The sequence below is a fragment of the Homalodisca vitripennis genome, chromosome 3 (genome assembly GCF_021130785.1).
Source record: "Homalodisca vitripennis isolate AUS2020 chromosome 3, UT_GWSS_2.1, whole genome shotgun sequence".
Taxonomy (NCBI): Eukaryota; Metazoa; Arthropoda; class Insecta; order Hemiptera; family Cicadellidae; genus Homalodisca; species Homalodisca vitripennis.
The window spans coordinates 22,957,389-22,976,678 of NC_060209.1; the positions used below are offsets into that span (position 1 = coordinate 22,957,389).

General features: G+C 32.6%; 1 protein-coding gene across 1 annotated transcript in view; it reads left to right on the forward strand.

Moving 5' to 3' along the window:
- The window catches only part of LOC124358114 (U4/U6.U5 tri-snRNP-associated protein 1-like), a 59,073-nt gene extending 40,472 nt beyond the window's left edge, over nt 1–18,601 (forward strand). The window contains 11 exon segments of the mRNA XM_046810407.1: nt 3,063–3,315; nt 6,208–6,332; nt 7,904–7,954; nt 7,956–8,066; nt 8,740–8,756; nt 8,758–8,822; nt 8,957–9,155; nt 10,997–11,137; nt 14,962–15,043; nt 16,076–16,197; nt 18,499–18,601. Of these exon segments, the coding sequence (XP_046666363.1) occupies nt 3,063–3,315; nt 6,208–6,332; nt 7,904–7,954; nt 7,956–8,066; nt 8,740–8,756; nt 8,758–8,822; nt 8,957–9,155; nt 10,997–11,137; nt 14,962–15,043; nt 16,076–16,197; nt 18,499–18,526 (1,194 nt within the window). The 3' untranslated portion in view covers nt 18,527–18,601.
- The last annotated feature ends 689 nt before the right edge of the window (nt 18,602–19,290 follow it).

Genomic DNA, 19,290 nt, shown 5'->3' on the forward strand with positions numbered 1-19,290 from the left:
TAACATCCTTACTTTGCCATGTATATACATTTTTGAAATGCTTAAATTAGTACATAAGAATCCTGATCAATTTGAAAAATACAAATTTAATCATAGATACCACACAAGAAATTGTAATTTGTTTCAATATCCGGCACATAAACTAAAAAAAATTTGAAACTAGTCCTCTTTATCTAGGCTTGAAATTATATAATAATATTCCACAGGCATATAAAAAAACTTCCCTTATCTACATTTACTAAAAAATTAAAAGAAGTACTTTGTCAAAAAAACATATTATAGTATAAATGAATTCTTTGAAGATGGTTTATGATGATAACGAATAGTAAAAATATATCTTCAAAAGATCTACAATAGGTTTAGCCTTAGATTTAATCAATGTTTCTTTTTTATGTTTTATAGATCAATGTGTCAAAAGTTATTTTTTATAAGTATGAAAATAATGTTTTAGAATAAGTTTAGTTATGTAGTTTTTAATCATTGACTATGTACCAGTTTTTATTACATTGTGATACCAGAAAACGTATTGTACAATAAATATTTGTCTATTGTCTATTGTCTATAAGAAGGAATAGCTGTGGATGACAGAAAGACTATTATTTTTAGAGGTAGACATATAACTATACACCATAAACTGATCCTTTTGTTCATTTAAGAATTTAAGATGTAATAAAGTTTGATATAGTATGATAGTTTTAATATCCTGGGTTATTGCAGTAAAAGTCTTGTAGTTATATGATCTATAAATGTTTTCACAAACAATGACATTATATTTGTTCTCATTGTAACCATTGTCTTAAATAATTTTGCATACACCTTTTGTTCAACAAAACTTTAACAGTTGGAGGGGAGTATTAGACACGATAATATAAATATTTATTCTCCGATAGTCATACACGGTTTATAGGATGGCTAACATTAACCCTTTTAGTGCCAGAGATAAAAAAAATCCATGTTGGAAAGTGCTGAGTTAATTTTTGTGTGACTATGCGAAAAGTTCCAGAGGGTTTTGGGCAAAAACACAAGGAAAAGATGTACCTAAAATTGATTTTTCATCATAAAAAGCTCCTTTTTAATTCTTTTTAAGGGTAAATGAATTATATAATTAGAAACTATTTAACATCCAGATTTTTACATAATTTTTTAAATTAAAAAAATCACTTTAGACAGCAACATTTCCACGGAAACAAAATAAAAATCAAGTTTGAGTTAAAATAACTATTATAATAAAAGTATTGAAATTTCAATACTTTCGTGATAAAGAGCATTTAAAAACAACCCAAAATCATGTGTAGTAATCTAATATTGTATAAACAAAATTGTAAAATATATTTAATTGCTTTTATGATAAAAACCATTTAAAAACACTGCAAAATCATGTACTTTACTTACTTACTACTTACTTACTTGTACATTACTTACTAAAACGAAACTCAAAACATAGACATAACCTTACTTGGGCAATTTTCAAACAAACTACAACATTGTCTTCATAGACATTTGGATGTATAACCGGCCCAAACATCTTTTACTTAAAGTTTTACTTTCATCACTTTTTTTTTAATTAATTTTAATATTTAATATATAACATAGAAACATTTTAAATTAATAAAAATGCCCAATTACATAACGTAAAAAATTACTTGTCACGACACCACAGTTACGATCCAACTAAGAAAGTGTTGTATTTTAGTTAGTTGTTTACGTCATCTAACAGCAGTACAAAGTAGTAATGACAGCCCTGTAGCCTGATTCCTCCCCTCTGCAATGAGACGGGTTCGAGTTCATTTATTTTAAAGTATGTTAAGTACATTTCGTGAAAACTATCAATCCAATCTCCCTCTAAGTGCAATATGTATGACACCATCCATTATCTCTTTGGAAGGGAAAACTCTAGTTGAGGTTTATTATAATGAGGTCAAAACTGCATAATTCAAAAAAATGGAACAGGGAAATTTATATCCGTGGAGTTTGTACATCTAAAAACCTCTTGCCTGGTCTCCACTCGATTCAACTGTGTTGGTCTATCAGCTGTTTTGGGACCCACCTCAAAGACAGTTTCCAATATCCGATATTTTCTGTGATGGTTTCGTGTAGCAGACATCTGGAGATTTGTGAAAATATCACAGAAAGTTCAGCCACAGTTAATCTGTGATCTTATGAAGCAAATTTTCAATTTTTTAAAGAATTTCAGTCACAATTGAAGTTCTTTCCGCCCCTCTGATCATCATGGAAGACATATGCCTGTTTTAAAGATCACACTACCACTTAAACACACTCGTATGAATTAATAGCTTTATCACTATATGTAGTTTTTACCCCATGATAAACCTTAATCGAAGTTTTTCTCTTCCAAACAAGATAACGGATGATGGCGCGTATTTTACACTTGGCGGGAGATTAGATTGACATTTTTCACAAAATGTATTATCAAATCGACAATTTTCAACGTACTGATCTTGAACTGGTCTAGTTCGGAGGGAGGAATCAGGCTACACAGCAGTGTAGCCAACTTGTTGGGGAAAAAAATCCCTCCGGCTTGGAGAACCTCAGTACACTTACTTTCTGGATATGCCTCGTATGTTGGCAGCAACTTTTTCATGCTGATAACATCATCATATCTCGTAAATCTCAAGATTCAGGTGCAAGACCGGGATTGCCGGAGAAAGGTATAAGGACAAGGTTACCAAAATAGCTTTCTGGAGTACACCTTTGTACTCAGTAGCTGCTGGTTCAATTACAAGGTATTTTGTATAGTGAGTATGAGCTATTAGCACTGTTTCTGTCATGCCTTTCCTCCCCTTTTATTATTCCTTTTGCTATGTATTCGATAGTTTATGGCAATGTCGATAAAAACCAATTTATAAAATAAAACCTAGAAAAAACTCACAACAATATTGATTAAACAATAAAATTTAAAATATAATAAAAATAAGGGAAGAGGTAAGTTCTGAATATGAACTATTCCTGGTTGAAATTTAAGTTTTAAATAATTCTTGAATTTGTTAAAAACCATGTTATTTGTAGAATTTTGTAAATAAAATTAATTTATGTTGATGCAGGTACGCAAGATTCGGGAGCGCAAATCAAAGATCCTGAAGGCTGATGACCTGCTGGTTGACAATGCGTCTGGTGGCAACACAGAGGACTGGCTGCGGGAGCTTGGCTCACGTCGAACACCACAGGTTAATCTCAAACCTGACCCAGATAACTTCGACATAGACAGCTTTAACACAAATGGTGAAGTTCCACCCGAGGCAGTTAGGGTAAAGGAGGAACCAGGTGATGACCCAATGGATATTGACGATGTCCCAGGTAAGTTTAGAAACACGTTGAATTCCTTCAAAAAAGGATTGCTTAAATGAAGCTAGCTCTGAAAAATGTAATTGCTATCAGTGTTTTGGTGTTTGTTATTTTTAACACTTAAAAGTTAAAAGAGAATTTAATTTACTGTATATACTTGATTTTACAATATTGGGATAAAGATTTGTCTAGCTTGTATTTGTGTGTATTTTAAGTTTGCATAAAACATTCATAAAGGAAATCCCTTTTGCATGTTCACAAAAGTATTATTTGTCTTTATATTCCTCATTTAATTGAGCAGCATTTTTGTATTTTGGATTTCCTTCAAAATATTTATGAATGTGTGAAAATAACATTTGAAATAAATATCTACATATTAAATAAGTATTGAATTTAATGATATACTGCAGTGACAAGTTTGTTTGAATTTGTAATATAGTATATTGATGTTTAAAGATTATTTATGGTTTTATTGGTTGTGTATAAGATGTTAGTTCCGTTTCAAATGAAAATGTAGAATATCTTTCAAAATATTCTGCAAGTCAAAGACCAGTGTTTTTTCAGCACATATAGTAGTTTAATGTTTTTCTTACAACTTGTCTGGCATTGCGATTTTGCTGTTCTATTCGTATGTCAGGGGGCAACTGACATTATAAGGACTTAATTTTTACTTCATTTACAGCCAGTCAGCTATGTTTCTGATTGATGTATTGCACAGCATTCTCAGGAACTAATAACAGCTGGGAAGGTGGACCAATGCTTCTAGGTGTCGAACAGTGACTCATCTCATTTGAATTACATTACTGTGTTCTTATTCCAAAATGTTTTTAATGATTGTCATCTGCTAATTTTTGTTACTTTTGTTGCCGAACCTATTTTCAGGCACGTTCATGTCAGTAACTTAATGTCGTTACTGAATACGTTTTTAAAAATTTGGAAGTTATAGTTGAATTAGACAATGATGATCATTCTAGTATTTACGAAAGTATACAAAGTGATGGTGATTACTTTTTACCAACACTGGAAAACTTCAGTGACAGAGATGATAGCCTAATACTAGACCTAAAAGCAATTGGTGGTTGTGATGATGGATTGGATAACAGTTGGTCTGTATATGAAGGATCAGATTTTCCTTATTTCCCTTACACATTGCCCTAATGCATGTTCCACCTTCTCCAGCTGTTGTTATTAGTTCGTGAGAATGTTGTGCAATCACAGCATCAATCGGAAACATTGCAGACAGGTTGAAAATGAAGTAAAAATGACGTCATTACAATGTCAGATGCCATCCAACATATTAATAGAACGTCGTTATGTCCCACATATGACAATATGAGTTGTAAGGGTCAAAGATTAGTAATTAGTAAATCCATCTCTGTATTACATGTGTACTAAACACCAATCTGGCTTTAGTTGCTATTATTATTTTGATTTACAACTACGTAGTTTCATACTCTGACAGCCAAGAACATCATCCGGACCTGTCATTATTCTAGTAGGGTCACTAAATTATTATATTGAGGTTTTTCCTAATTGTATTTATTTATTCTGTGGAATAATAACAATTACAAATAATTTTATTCATAAATGCAAAAACCTTATTTGAGTTTATCTGCATTTTCACTTAATACTAATTACTAATGCTGTTCTTAAAAATTAATTTGTGGTAAAAGTCCATGCAGTGTTATTACAAGAGCGAACATTTCACCAATAATGCAGTAACAATATAAAAATAATAAATAAAAATTTCAAATTAACATACCAAAGATTCTCAAGAAAAACAATGGCAATAATTAACGTTTCTAAAAAAAAGTAGTCTTAATAAAAATAAATAAATACTCCAGGATAATAACAAGAACAAAATAAATAAGTATAAGTTACTTTAATTGTATTTGGAATATATTTTCAATAACAATTCTATAAACAATCAGCAACATCAAGTAATGTATGTACAATGTCGTCATTTAGTACAATATAGTCCCTGAGGAAAACGTATTAATACAGCTAAAATTAAATAAAACAATACAACAACAACCAGTAATATTTGCGATTATATTCTAACAGCCCCAATACTTTACTGGTCTTTTAGTTGCTAGATATTCATTCTTATTTGCCATCTTTGAATGATAAAAAACTCAAAAATAAACAAAAATATTATGAAAATACTTAAATTGGTGAGGTCAAGAAAAAATCTTGGGTAATCTTCTAAAATATCAAATAAAAAAAAGAATTCATATTTAGCTTTTAAAAATTGTATATATATATATATATATATATAAATGTATATAAATATATTTGTATAAATGGCAATAGCCTTATGTAATTTCAATAAACATTGAATCGCAAAAAGTACTTGCTCCGCCGGGACTCGAACCCGGATCTCTCACTTGCCGGGTGAATATGTGAAAGAAACAGCCAAATACAAAATAATTGAATTGTAAAAAGTGAGGGCTGTGTGGTGTAATGGTAGCACATTCACCCAGCAAGTGAGAGATCCGGGTTCGAGTCCCGGCGGAGCAAGTACTTTTTTGCGATACAATGTTTATTGAAATTATATATAAATATATATATATATATATATATATTTATATTTATATATATATACACACACACACACACATACACATAAATAGTCCTTTTAAACATATACAAAAACTCCCACACTGAGGCTTAATCCTAATCGATCTGAAACCCATCATGTGCTTAAATTTTTCAACCCCACAATGGGTTAAGAGAGCTTACAATTTGACATGATATTAAATCCTTTGTATAAGGTTCTTTTTTTACTGTCTCTTCACCAGTGGGGTAGGTAATGAATTGAAGATGGCCCTGAAAAGAAGCTCATAATCTTAAGCACACACACATACACTTGTATCTTGTCTAATGTTTTTATTTATCTTGCAGACCTGAATGAAGATCTGTCCAATATCAAAGTGGAGCAAGACGATAATGAGCTCGAGATGGCTCTCAGAAAAGCTCGGAAACTAAAGCAGAAAGAAGCAGCTGAAGCTTTAAATAATCCTGACAAGGTTTGCAACCAATGCTATGTTTTTTTATTGTAAGATTTTTTTTTCTTTAGGTTAAAATTTAAAGTTACAAATTAATTGTACAAAAGACATGGTTTATGTTATTTTTTGAAAGGAATGGACTAATTTTGATTCTTAAAAATAGAATTCCATAATAAGACTGCAATAAAATAACTAGATCTTCCATCAAATTTTACTCTTTTAGTCAATGAAGATCTTCTTGAATAATCATGTTATGTTTAAACATTCTGCTGAAAAAAATGAAGGACTGCTAGGGCTTATATGTGATGTGATTCTTTGTTTAACTGCCTTTCACTATTTCAATTTTCAGACAGACTTAACAACTTTACAATAGACATTAATAAATATCCACTGCCTCTGAGGAAGGCTCATTTCATGGGAAGTTCTGTTGGATCAGTTATGCAGATGGAGCCAAACTGAGGAACCTGTTTCTTTGGGTAAAGAGCAGTAAAATTGAAATTGCTTACTGGATTATAAAAATATTTACTCTTCTAATGATCAGTCAATTAATAAAATAAATTTACTTATAGAAAAACGGTTTCATTATTATTGGTATTTATAGAAATAAAGCAGCAAAATGTACATATTTAAAGTAGACTATAATATTGCAACAAAATGGTATGCTTTATAATACATTAAAATAGTAACATTTACAATAGGAAATAGGCTTACATTGGTAAGCCTGTGTATAAGCTTGAGTTGCATAAAACATTAACAAAATAGCTTGAAAAAGTATCTGGAATGTGCTTTTAAGTGAACTATAGGAAAATGATTAGTAATAATAAGATTATCAACTCAGAGAATAAGTATATTGATTGTAGATCATGGGATTTACTCTATTTAATTTAAAATGAGATTAATGTAATAATTAAATGTTTTTTATTATATGTGTTTCACATTCACATAATACCCGCTATTTCAATAGTACTGGAATTCGATCTTTTAGAGTGAATAAATCGATCTCAACTACTAATTGCTACTACATCTCCCAAATTGTATATCAAAATATTTCTTCAAATTTAAACACACTAATATTTTTTTCTGCTCCTTGACTTTGAATTAAAAAAAAAAAAAAAAAAAACGCACAAATAACATAATTTCTAATGTAACTGCTACCTCTCTGCCTCAAACTCCCCCCCCCCCCCCGGACACACTTCATCACATTGACTCAAGAAATACATTGGGATTGGCTGCATATAGTTGGGGTTCATCAATTAAATCAAGCAATAATAGTTCAAACTCATTGTTGCAAAATTATTTTTTTTACTTGACAGCATGCACAGGCCACATTGCCTATGTAGACCCATTTCCTTAGAGCAACCTTTCGCTAGGCAGATAAGATGACAATTTATTATAAGAAACCTGTTTAGTTATTTTTATTTGTTCCTTTTGATTACTAATAATTATTACGTGTATCTTTTCTGTTCTTGTATGTATTGTTTGTAAATCTGATAGAAATCAACTAATCCATTCATTTATTAAACAGTTTTTGGCAACAGTTCCGTCTCTCATTGTATACACCACACATTCCCTAATATGTGAAAATTGTGCAGGTGGCGAGGATGGTGCTGAGTGAGGAGATGGGCTATGGGGAGGCGGGGACCGGGGGGGGGCTCTATAGTTCTCAACTCCACAGCAGAGTTCTGCCGTACCCTGGGCGACATACCTACCTACGGTCTGGCCGGCAACCGAGACGAGGACGCTCAGGAAATGCTGGTAAATCAAGTCGCCAAACTACCAGAGTTGTCACAGAGCTGCAACTAGCACTACAACTGTGTCATTAATGAATGCAGTCAGTCGATCCAAGACCAATATTACATTAGTTATTTGACCATTACTAATAATTCTTTTAGTAGATAGTAAGAAAACTCTACTAGCATAAAGATCTCCATAAAGTAAACAAGTATTCCTAATTCTATTCTTAACTTGCAATACTACAGGTACAGAAATACATAATGATAAATGCAATGTAAAATTCTCCGAATTGTAGTAATAGTTTGGAGGAATGTGAAGTAAAGTAGATCCATCTGTTTTTTTATTTAATTAATTTTGGATCTAACAGCAAATCGCAAAATTAAAATGTGAAAAAGGTGCATTTAAGTACAAGACTGTGCAATTACTTTCAGACGCCAGTGACTTTTTAACAGACATTTGCAATTTCATAATTTGATACCAGATTATAAATAACCATCTGATGTATTGGAAAGTGAGATGCGAATTCTTATAAAAATATTCCTATCTGTTTTGGAAAATTCTCACACACATACATACTTTGCGGGAGTTGATGGCCATGGGGTTTTAATATTTCAATTCCATTAGCTATGCAATTAGGAAATCGCTTTAAAAATATATTTCTCTTAGTTTGCTTAAGTTTATGATTTTGTTGCAGGACTTTGAAAGAGAAATGAAAACAGGAGAGGATGAAAGAGGAGTCGTCTGTTAAAAGGAGTGGTTGGAACGATGTTGAAATGGGTAAGCAAACCACTATGATATCATTCAATTGCATTTAATAGTCAAGGTTTGGCCACTGTTACAATGAGTGTTCTACTTTTGTCATATTCACTATGTTGAGACTATCGGGTGTTTATTGTGTGTGTATTGTGTAGATGAGCGGTTGGTGGATATCGCACAGTATGAAGCTCCAATACTGGACGCTGAACCCGACCTTGCAGCCGGTGTGGCAGGAGCCCTGCGATTGGCAGTCAGCAAGGGTTACCTGGAGAAGGAAACCACCAAGCGGCCATCAGCTTCCCGCCTACAGCATCTACAGGCTCAGAATTACTCCATTGAAGACAAGGCTCACACGTCAGTAAATAATAATATAAAATCAATACGATTTTTTTTTTTTTTTTTTTTTAAGAAGCTTATAAATTGCACTTAGTCCTATAAAAACCTTTGCGCTGCTTCCGGAGTGGCAGGATATTCAGGATGGGTAAAGTTAGGGAGTAGGGGGCCGCCTCATATCGAGATCCATGAGGAAGAATTTGGGCACTACATCTCAAAGTCATGTCTCCCTAGAAGAAGGGGAGGCCAGCTCTGAACCAGCCTCTCCAGTCAAAGTAGGCAGGGGGTGGCACACCCTTATTGAGGCTAGCAAGAACCTCTGAGGTTAGGGAACAAACCCCACCAACTCCCAACAGTCATCTCCCACAGTAGACTAGACCTATTGAATTGCGCTTGAACCCCAGAATCTCAACATTTGCGTTTAGTGATGTGCCGCTCCTGGACATCCATAAGGTTGCTCAGATTTAAGTGACACATCAGTTTTTGCTGTGCCCAGTGGTAGGTTCAACTGGATGGTATAAACCAACCAGAAGTGATTCCTGCTGGGTTAAATACGATTGTTAAGTTCAGCTCCATTTCACCTTCCACTTAGTGCAGGGTCTAAAGTCTAACGCTGGGTGACAGATTCTACTCCTGGAGTCTGGAATCAACATCCATCTGAAGAGATCCAAAACGGTTGGCAACAAAGAAGAAGTTAAATCTGTCACAGCGAAGAATTCAGACGTTGCACTAAGTGGAAGGTGAAATGGAGCTGAACTTAACATTCGTATTGAATCAACCCTTCCCACCATTGCTCTACGTTATGTGTAGGGAACATACATACTCAGTAAGGCATATTTTAATGGATTTGTTTATTTTTAACTGCTGTATTGGCAAATTAAAAAAAAAAATTAAAACATACTGAACAGGCAGAGTTTTTCTCAAGTTATGATTTATAATTTATTTTTTAACTTATTCCATGTTCCTCACCAATCTTGAATATCCTACCACTCTGGAAACAGCAAAGAGGTCTTATTAGACCTATGTGCATTGAATGGTTTATCTAAGCTTCTTGCCCTAATTAAACAACAACAAAAAAAAAACTGTGAGTTAACTTGCCATAGCATTAGATACCTATTTTATAAATCAAGTGTTTTGGATCATGATGCAGTTCAAAACAACACATAAATATATTTCTTGTAGATGATTCAAAGATTAATTTTTGAAGTACTCTTATGCTCATGGCCTTGTGTTATTTGTTATTCATTATTTTTAATGAATCTTTCTAATACAAAGATAAACGTAAATTTAACGTATATATATTAAATACGCGTTATTATACATATCTTGTTAACAAAGGTATGTAAATAGAATGTTATAAAATAGGACTTTGGTTATGTTTTTACTCAGACATGTTTTACATTTTTCACTAAATAAAACTTTTAAAAATACATACCTATGTGTAGTCAAAAATAGTTAGCACACGTCTTCTAGTAAAATGTTCTAAGTTTCTATCACTTCAGTGTATAGGCCCACTATGCGTCATTTGTCTTAATTGCACAGTCAATGTTTAGAGAAGAATTATAGACTAATTTAAAATATACTTCTTTGCTTAAAAATTACTTCAAACTAAAGCTGCTCAGTAGGTTTCAGCACTCACCATTCATTATAAAACAAAAAGAATATTATAAAATAACTGCTATGTTTAGTGGCCAGTGCAGCTGGACATATGAGCTAAGATGACATTATGGCAAAAAGTAATCCGCACTTCCGACAAAATAGTGACAGCCAGTAGAGTTGGTCATACGAGCTCCAAAGACAAATTATAAATACTGGTTTCGAAGTGCATAGGGTTAATACTATAGAAATTCTACTGATTGCAGAGAGGATGACAAGTTTGGCCGTCGGGAGAGATACTGCGGTCCTACCTCTGACTTCAAGGAAAAGGATGGCTACAAGCCCAATGTAAAATTGGATTACATTGATGACAATGGACATGTTCTCTGCGCTAAGGAGGCATTCAGGTAAAACTCGTCACCCTTATCTTATTATCTTACTTGATTCTTAATATTTGCATACTTATTTATATTAATTTTTAGTTTTAGGGTATTGGCCATTTGTACCATTTTAGGATATAACCAAAAAAGAATATTAACTCAGTACCAAAGAAATATGTGAGATTAAAAGAAAATTATTTTATATCGTGTTGCGCCAAATGTTACTAGGTAATATATACAGTGATGGGCAAATCCAAAATTTTGTAGTCTTGAATCCGATTCCGAATCTTAAAACAATTGATTCCTGATCCTTGAATTTTGATTCCTAATAATAGCTTTTTTTAGGTTACATAAGATTTAAATAAAATTATCTCAATCCAATTTCTGCCATTCTTTACCCTGGATCTGGCTGTTGAAATTAAAACCTAAGTAGAATGTTTATTATTGAAGTAAAATATATAATATTATATATTTTCTCTTTTTAGTACATTACGGAGAACATTTATATGCAGTTGATATGTTTTAATATTTCAGTCTAGGACTTTTTTACATTAAAAACAAAAGAAAATAAAACAAATTCCAAAGTAAAGCCTTTTTAAATATAAAAGCAATTTTTTGTACACTGTTCAAAATATATCAAATATTCCCCCATGAGGTTTTTATTAAAAACATAACTTTTTAGAAGATAAAACCCCGCTATTTTGCATTTAGTCGAAGTGCTTGAGAAGAACCAAGGTTTTTTATTGCAACTGTATAATGTATGTACGTACTTATTACATTATCATGTAATAAACAATACATTACTTGTGTGAAACATCTCAATAAATCCGATATACAATTTGTCAAACTTATATCTGATTCTCAGTAGCAAAAGTTTGATTAAATAGATGACTGCAAAAACTACTAGTGACTAGTCGTTTAACATTGGGGAAACATTTTAAAGTCAGAAGTTGTTTTACAGATTCAGGATTAAACCTTTGGAGACTACCCGTAACATAAAATGTAATGTAAGAATACCATTCTATTTTATAGGTATTTGCAGAGGTTTTTTTTTTATACTAAATATATACACATACTGCAAAATTATTACAAAGTTACTTTGTATCACACTATCCCAAATTACTGGACTTTTGTAGAGAAGTGGACTTTGTATGGCATATTTAAGTAGCTGCTAACATAGATACAGACAACCTTAGAAATCTTTTTAATACCATTATAATCAAAGAATAAAACATAATTAATTGTGTAATTATTCAAAGTCTGAAACACATGAAAAGGTCAAACTTTCTCTTATTACATGTTTCACTCTAATACTAAAATAGTAATTTAATTATTTTTACAACATTTCAATTTTAAACCCTTTGAGTGCCGGGGATTTCACTACGAGACAATGTAAAAACATGCTTGAGTTGCTGGTGTCTCAGAACGACACGATTTCTACTTAATTTTTTGTACCTCTATAACTTATCCCATCCTGGCTGATATCATACAAAAGGCCAATACATGAACTAAAATTAACCTTTTCAACTATTATTTCTACTTTGTACTGCTGTTAGGTGACGTAAGCAACTAACTAAAATACAACACTTTCTCAGTTTGGAGCTTGATTGCGATTATGGTGTTGTGACGAGTAGCGGAGCGTTTTTTATGTTATATAATTGTGAGTTTTTTACCAATTTAAAATGTTTCTATGTTATTTTAGATAATAAAATTAATTAAAAAAAAGTTATGACAGTCCACTTAAGAAAACTTACATGTTTGTGACGGTTATACGAGGTCGTCCATAAAGTAACCGCCGTTTGGGCCTGGCGCGATAAGTAGTGGGGGTAGTGCCGCCATTCTCACATCGGTGTGCGCAGCCGTTCAGTACGCTTCTAGCTGTGCAAGGGAGAGCATTGTGCGATCGCGCGTTCTTTTGGTACAACGTAAAAACATGAGCGCCGTGATAGAAAATCCCGCCACGTGTGAAGTGCGTGGTGTAATAAGATTTTCTGTGGTCGAAAAGTTACACAGCAGCTGAAATTCATCGTGAAATTGAGTGCGGTGTATGGCCCAAAACATTATGAGCGAAGGTGTAGTCCGTCAATGCAATGGGGTCATACCGCTTCGCCAAGCAAGCCGAAGAAAGCTCGCCAATCTTTTTCAGCGAGAAAATTGATGGCTACAAGTTTTTTGGGATGCTAAGGGCATCTTACTCGTTGAATTTATGGAGCGTGGTACGACCATTACAGCTGCAGCTTACTGTGAAACCTTAAAACGGCTACGACGAGCGATTCAAAACAAGCGTCGTGGTCTTCTGACATCTGGTGTTGTGTTTGTCCATGACAACGCCCGCCCTCATACAGCTCAAAGAACTACAGAACTTTTGAAAAAGTTCAAATGGGACGTTTTTGACCACCACCCCCCCCCCCCTACAGCCCGGATTTGGCTCCCAGTGATTTCCATCTTTTCCCGTACATGAAGCGGTGGCTTTGCATCTCAGAGGTTTGCGAGTGATGAAGAGCTTCAAAAACGCTGTAACATGTTGGCTACGTTCTCAGGCGGCAGATTTTTTTAAAAGACTGAATTTAAAAAACTGTTAAAAGATATGATAAGTGCTTGAATTTGTAATGGTGAAATATGTAGAAAAAGTAGAGAAAAGCTGCAGTTTTAACATTTATATAATAAAGTTTTTGTATCTCAACTAGTTTATTTTTTTATTTCAAAACGGAGGTTACTTTGTGGACGACCCTCGTACATCCAAGTGTCCATGAAGACAGTGTTGTAGAGTTTGTTTGGAAATTGCCTGAATAAGGTTATATTTATGTTTTTGAGTTTCGTTTTAGTAATTAATGTTATATTACACATGATTTAGCATTGTTTATAAATGATTTTATCATTAAAGTATTGAAGTTTCAAAAAGAATTAAAAAAAACTTTTTATGGTGTAAAATAAATTTTGACTGAATATTTTCTAAAACCCTATGCTTTTTAGCAAAACAAACCTCTAGCGCTTGAATATATTTTTTATAATTGTGTTTATTGTACAATATTAGGTTATTACACATGATTTTAGGGTTTTTTGTAAATGCTCTTTTATCATAAAGGTATTACAATTTAAAAAAAATATTTATCTTAAACTGAGATTTATTCTGTTTCCGTAGAAAAAAGTCACTGTCTAAAGTGATTTTTAGCTTTTTTTAATAAAACATCTTATTGTTATATATTTTTTGATAGATAATTAATTTATCTTTTAAACAAATTAAAAAAGAAGCTTTTAATAATCAAACATAAATTTTAGGTGAATTTTTTTGAAACCTTGCGTTTTAGTAAAAAAATTTCCAGCAATTGACTATACTGTATATAAAAATTTTGTTTACGGTACTTATTAGGTTATTACACATGATTTAGGGTTGTTTTTGAATTCTCTTTAGCATAAAAGTATTGAAATTTCAAAATAATTTTTTTTGATAATAGTTATTTCACCTCAAACTTGATTTTTATTTTGTTTCTGTGGAAATGTTGCTGTTTATAGTGATTTTGTAATTAAAAAAACTAATATAAAAATGTGAATGTTAAATAGTTTCTGATACGTAATTCATTTAATTTAAAAAGAAGTAAAAAGGAGTCTTTTATGATCAAAAATAAATTTTATGTGAATTTTTTCTAAAACCTTGTGTTTTAGTCCAAAACCCTCAGGCACTTTTTGCATAGTAACACACAAAAATAACTCTGCACTTTTCAACATGGATTTGATTGTGTCTGGCACTAAAAGAGTTAACCCTTACAAAGTTTTAATGTTAGGAAATGATTGAGTTAAACATAGTTGCTAACAATCGCCTTAGTTTTTCCTAATGTTTCTCCTGCTTACAGGTACCTGTCTCATAAGTTCCATGGGAAGGGGCCTGGCAAGAACAAGGTGGAGAAGAGAATGAAGAAGGGAGAACAGGAAGTGGTAAGTGTTGAAATTGTGAGTCTAGTATTGGACAAAGAATTTACCTGAAGAAAGTAATTTAAAAAGTGATTAGTAGAGATTTTCTTATTATATTTAATTGTATGACTGAGACAAATTAATTATATATGATGAAAATATTATTGACATGATAATATGATGTAATTGAATCAGTGAAGCAATCCAAGAATGAAATTGGGTGTATTTATTGTTTCTCAATATTGTAAATTTAGTTTAAGTGGTATCTTTTTGTTCCAGTTAAACTACTTTATAGAGAAATACATGCCAATTTTATAACTGCTTTAAATTAAGATTTGTAATCCTTAGTGAAACACCACTTATATACTACACTCGTATTGGTATAGTTATAAAAAGTTATATCATTATCTAATGAAGGATTATCTAAATCCTGTGAAGGAAACAGGATTTTTCCGGACATTCGCCATCATTCAGTGAAACAAAAAATCAGTAACACTACGTTTCGAGATCTGCAATCAGATCTCTTCTTCAGGTAAATAACTAGCCTAACGCATAATTACAAACTAGGTTAAAATAAACTAATCATACCAGAGCGTTGTGACACGCATAAGTCAGGAATCACAAAAAATCTGCATTCGTCGACTAACCACCTACGACTTATCAGATGCCAATAGCAAAGACCTCTGCTAATTGGCACTAACTTTGCTTATTTACTTTACGTATTTTACAGAAGTATTGTTATAATTTTGTTTGGCCATTTTAAAATGGAATTTATAAAAAGACAACAATGTTTTCTGTTACATAAGTACAGACTTTTGTGTAGTCTGCAGGTCTAATGGATACAAACAATTTAGTTTTAAAGCCATTACTCAACAATTATAGACACTAATTGTGTAGTCCAGAGCGAAATTATAGACTAAGAAACCAGTCCACGTGCTCATAGATGTTACGGGCTTAGTAGTCAAAGCGTAATATTGATACATTTCCGTAATGTTACCTGTTTTTATTTAAAATCATCAAATGTCAATGGATTTTGATTTAAATGTTGTCTCACAGCTGATGAAACAAATGAGCAGCACAGACACACCCTTGGGCACTCTGAACATGCTGCAAGCCAAACAGCGGGAGACGCAATCACCGTACGTGGTACTTAGTGGCAGCAAACAACTACACCAAACGTGAGTACATTATATTTATTACACAAAGGGTCTCAATGGCGAATGACTCGACTGGATGATAGATAAAAACTGAAATGTTTTGTGGTGTTTAATACGTGCAGACACTATGGTCAGTGCTGCGAATTTACATGCTCCTAGGTAGTCTGTTAAAGAAATAAACAATTGTAATAACTTATTAAAAAAAAGGAGTTTGTTTGGTCCACAAAACCTCAGTAAATCTCTGAATAATGAAACTATAAGTTTTTTCTGCATGATTTAAAAGTAAAATAAATACAATAAGCATTAATATGTTGCTTTCAGAGCAGGTGAGAATACAAGACCTAAAGTTCACAACACCATTTTTGTAGGTTATGACAAAAGCAGATGCATTATTATTATTATTATTCTGTGAACTTTGTATCTCTCTCCTGATTTTAAGAAATAATCAGTCTGTTTTTTTTTCATGTTTGGTTTCTATTTTTATAACTAATTCTTCAGTAAGATATGTAGATTTCAATTTTCTTCTTGTTTATACTATATCAAAATTACAAGTGCTGTCTAGAAAGTAATAGACATTTTGAAATAACAAAAATAAAAAGTGAAAATAAAAATTTGTACTATTTACATGTTGAAGGTAAACTCTTAGGCTATTTTTCTACGTAAATATTTAAATTAAGACATTGAACATAACATGGTACATGCTTTTCAATACCTCCCTTATTGTTTTAGTTAATAAGTCTTATTTTGCACTATTGAGATTAATTTTGTTTAAGAGGTTTAATGTAAGAAAGGACCATATGGTCCTAATTTCGCTTAAAGAAGTGTTTCTTTTTTCTTCTTTTACCCTCTCTGTGTAAATCTGCCGCTCACGCGAGTTGAAACCACTGGTTTACACCGGCATGCAGTTCAGTGTCAGTGTTAAATTGTTGTGTAGCGAGCCACGTCTTCATCGCTGAGAACACAGGGTAGTCGCTCAGGGCCAAATCTGGGTTGTATGGGGGATGATTGAAAACTTCCAATCCTAGAGCTCTCGGGTACGATTGTGTGGACAAATGTTGTCGTGGAGAAACAAAACTTACTTGCTGAGTTTTCCCTAATGCTTGTTTTGTATCGCTCGTCTTAAGTTTTCTGAGTGTTTGGCAATACCTCTCTGTGTTGACAGTTTGGCCGTGTTAAAGAAAGTCAATGAGTTTAACCAAAACACAGTAGCCAGGATTTTTCTTGCTGACAGTGTTTGCAGACATTTCCTCAGTTTCTTGGGCGAACGTGTGTGTCCCAATTCCATCGACTGCCCATTCCATTTTGTTTTGCAGTTGACATGCCTTACCAAAGTCTTGTCATAAGTTACAATACAATCGTAGACTTGGTTTCCACTTTTTGTCGTAGTCATCCAAAAGTGTCAGTGCTACAGCAAATCTCTGTTTTTTGTGGTATTCTGTTAGGAGTTTCAGAACTCGTCTGGCACAAAATTCATGGTAACCAAGTTTACCAACCACAATATCATGAATTAAACTCCGTGAAATATGGGGAAATGTTCTGAGAGTTCCTTAATCTTAAAATTACGATTTTCATAGATTGTTTCATTGATTTTTGCCACCAATTTATCTCTCACAATACTAGGCCTACCAATAGCGTCGCGCTCATCATGAACATTGGTTCATCCATTTTAAACTACTGCCTCACTCAGTTTTCGCTCATTATTCCTTGTCCGTACACATCACAAATCTGGTGATAAATTTCAGTTTTGTTTGTGATTTTTCACCAACAAAAACTTTATCACAGATCACACTCCACAACTGGTGGAATTTTCAACTGCAGCGCTCATTTCAACACTACATTGCCGTACAAATTACGATAAGCATGATGCACATTCTAACCACAGCTGGTTGCGTACGGAGTGTAGGGACACCTTGACGCCAAGATGGCGGCATTAGTTCCACCCATTACCACGGCATGTCAAAACATCTGTTACTTTCTGGACAGCCCCTGTATTTTATGTATGTGTTTGGATGTACTTTTGATCTAGTTTTTTGGAATATTTTAGCCAAAGTTAAAAATTGCTTTATTCAATAAAAACAAACTATTGGAACTTCTGACTACTAAATAATCATTAGCTACTTGGAATCTCAATATTACTAAATTTTACACCACAAAATGGAGCAAGCAGCACTTATAATACTTGCATTATTTTTATATTTGTTTAAAAAATTACATTTAAACACATTGTGTTTGTTTATACAGTATAGTACAAATGTCTTGTAGTGCTAATACAACTTACAACCATGTGAAAACATAATGACATATATTTGTTGTTTGTTACAGAGCATCTATTTCAAAAACCAAATTGTGAAGAATATGGCGACCAGAAAGAAATTTATCAATTTTGTTATTGAATATTATTGTACAAATATTTGTTAGTATATAGTATAGACCTCTTGGTGTATATATGAAAAACTGTTTGTGTCCTTATTTATTGTTACCATACCCTCCTAACTCTCTGCAGCACAAGTACCACAAGATTCACATTTCTAATCATGTATCCTATTTGCCATGTTTCCACGTTAAGCCTAAAATTTAATGTAAAAATACAATTTTATACAAACAGTTAATTACACAGAGTGTCCCTTAACTCTGGACTAATATCACATTATTGCTCTGGTCAAGACAAACACATTTCACCATATGGACATGGGTCTTCAGTGTTTCGTTTCCCATCTGTCTATCTGTAAGGGCTTTTTTGTAAAAAAATTAATTTCTTAACCCTAGTATTGGCAGTCGACAACTGTTCATTGGTGACAGTCCCACGGAGGTTGGCAATCGACGGTTTGTCGGTGATAGTCATGGCGTCATTATTTCACTTATTGCATGTAAACTCGTTGTATATATATATATATATATATATATATATATATTATTTTTTATTATACCTTTTTGAAAAACGCAAAGCCGAAATATTAAAGGAACTTATATCAAGAAGTCTAATAATTGATATAATAAAGCAATTCTGCTTTTATACACCCGAAGTGAATATATATAATATATATATATATATATATATATAATTTATTGAAATGAAATTATATATATAACAAAAATACACCTATTATAAATTCA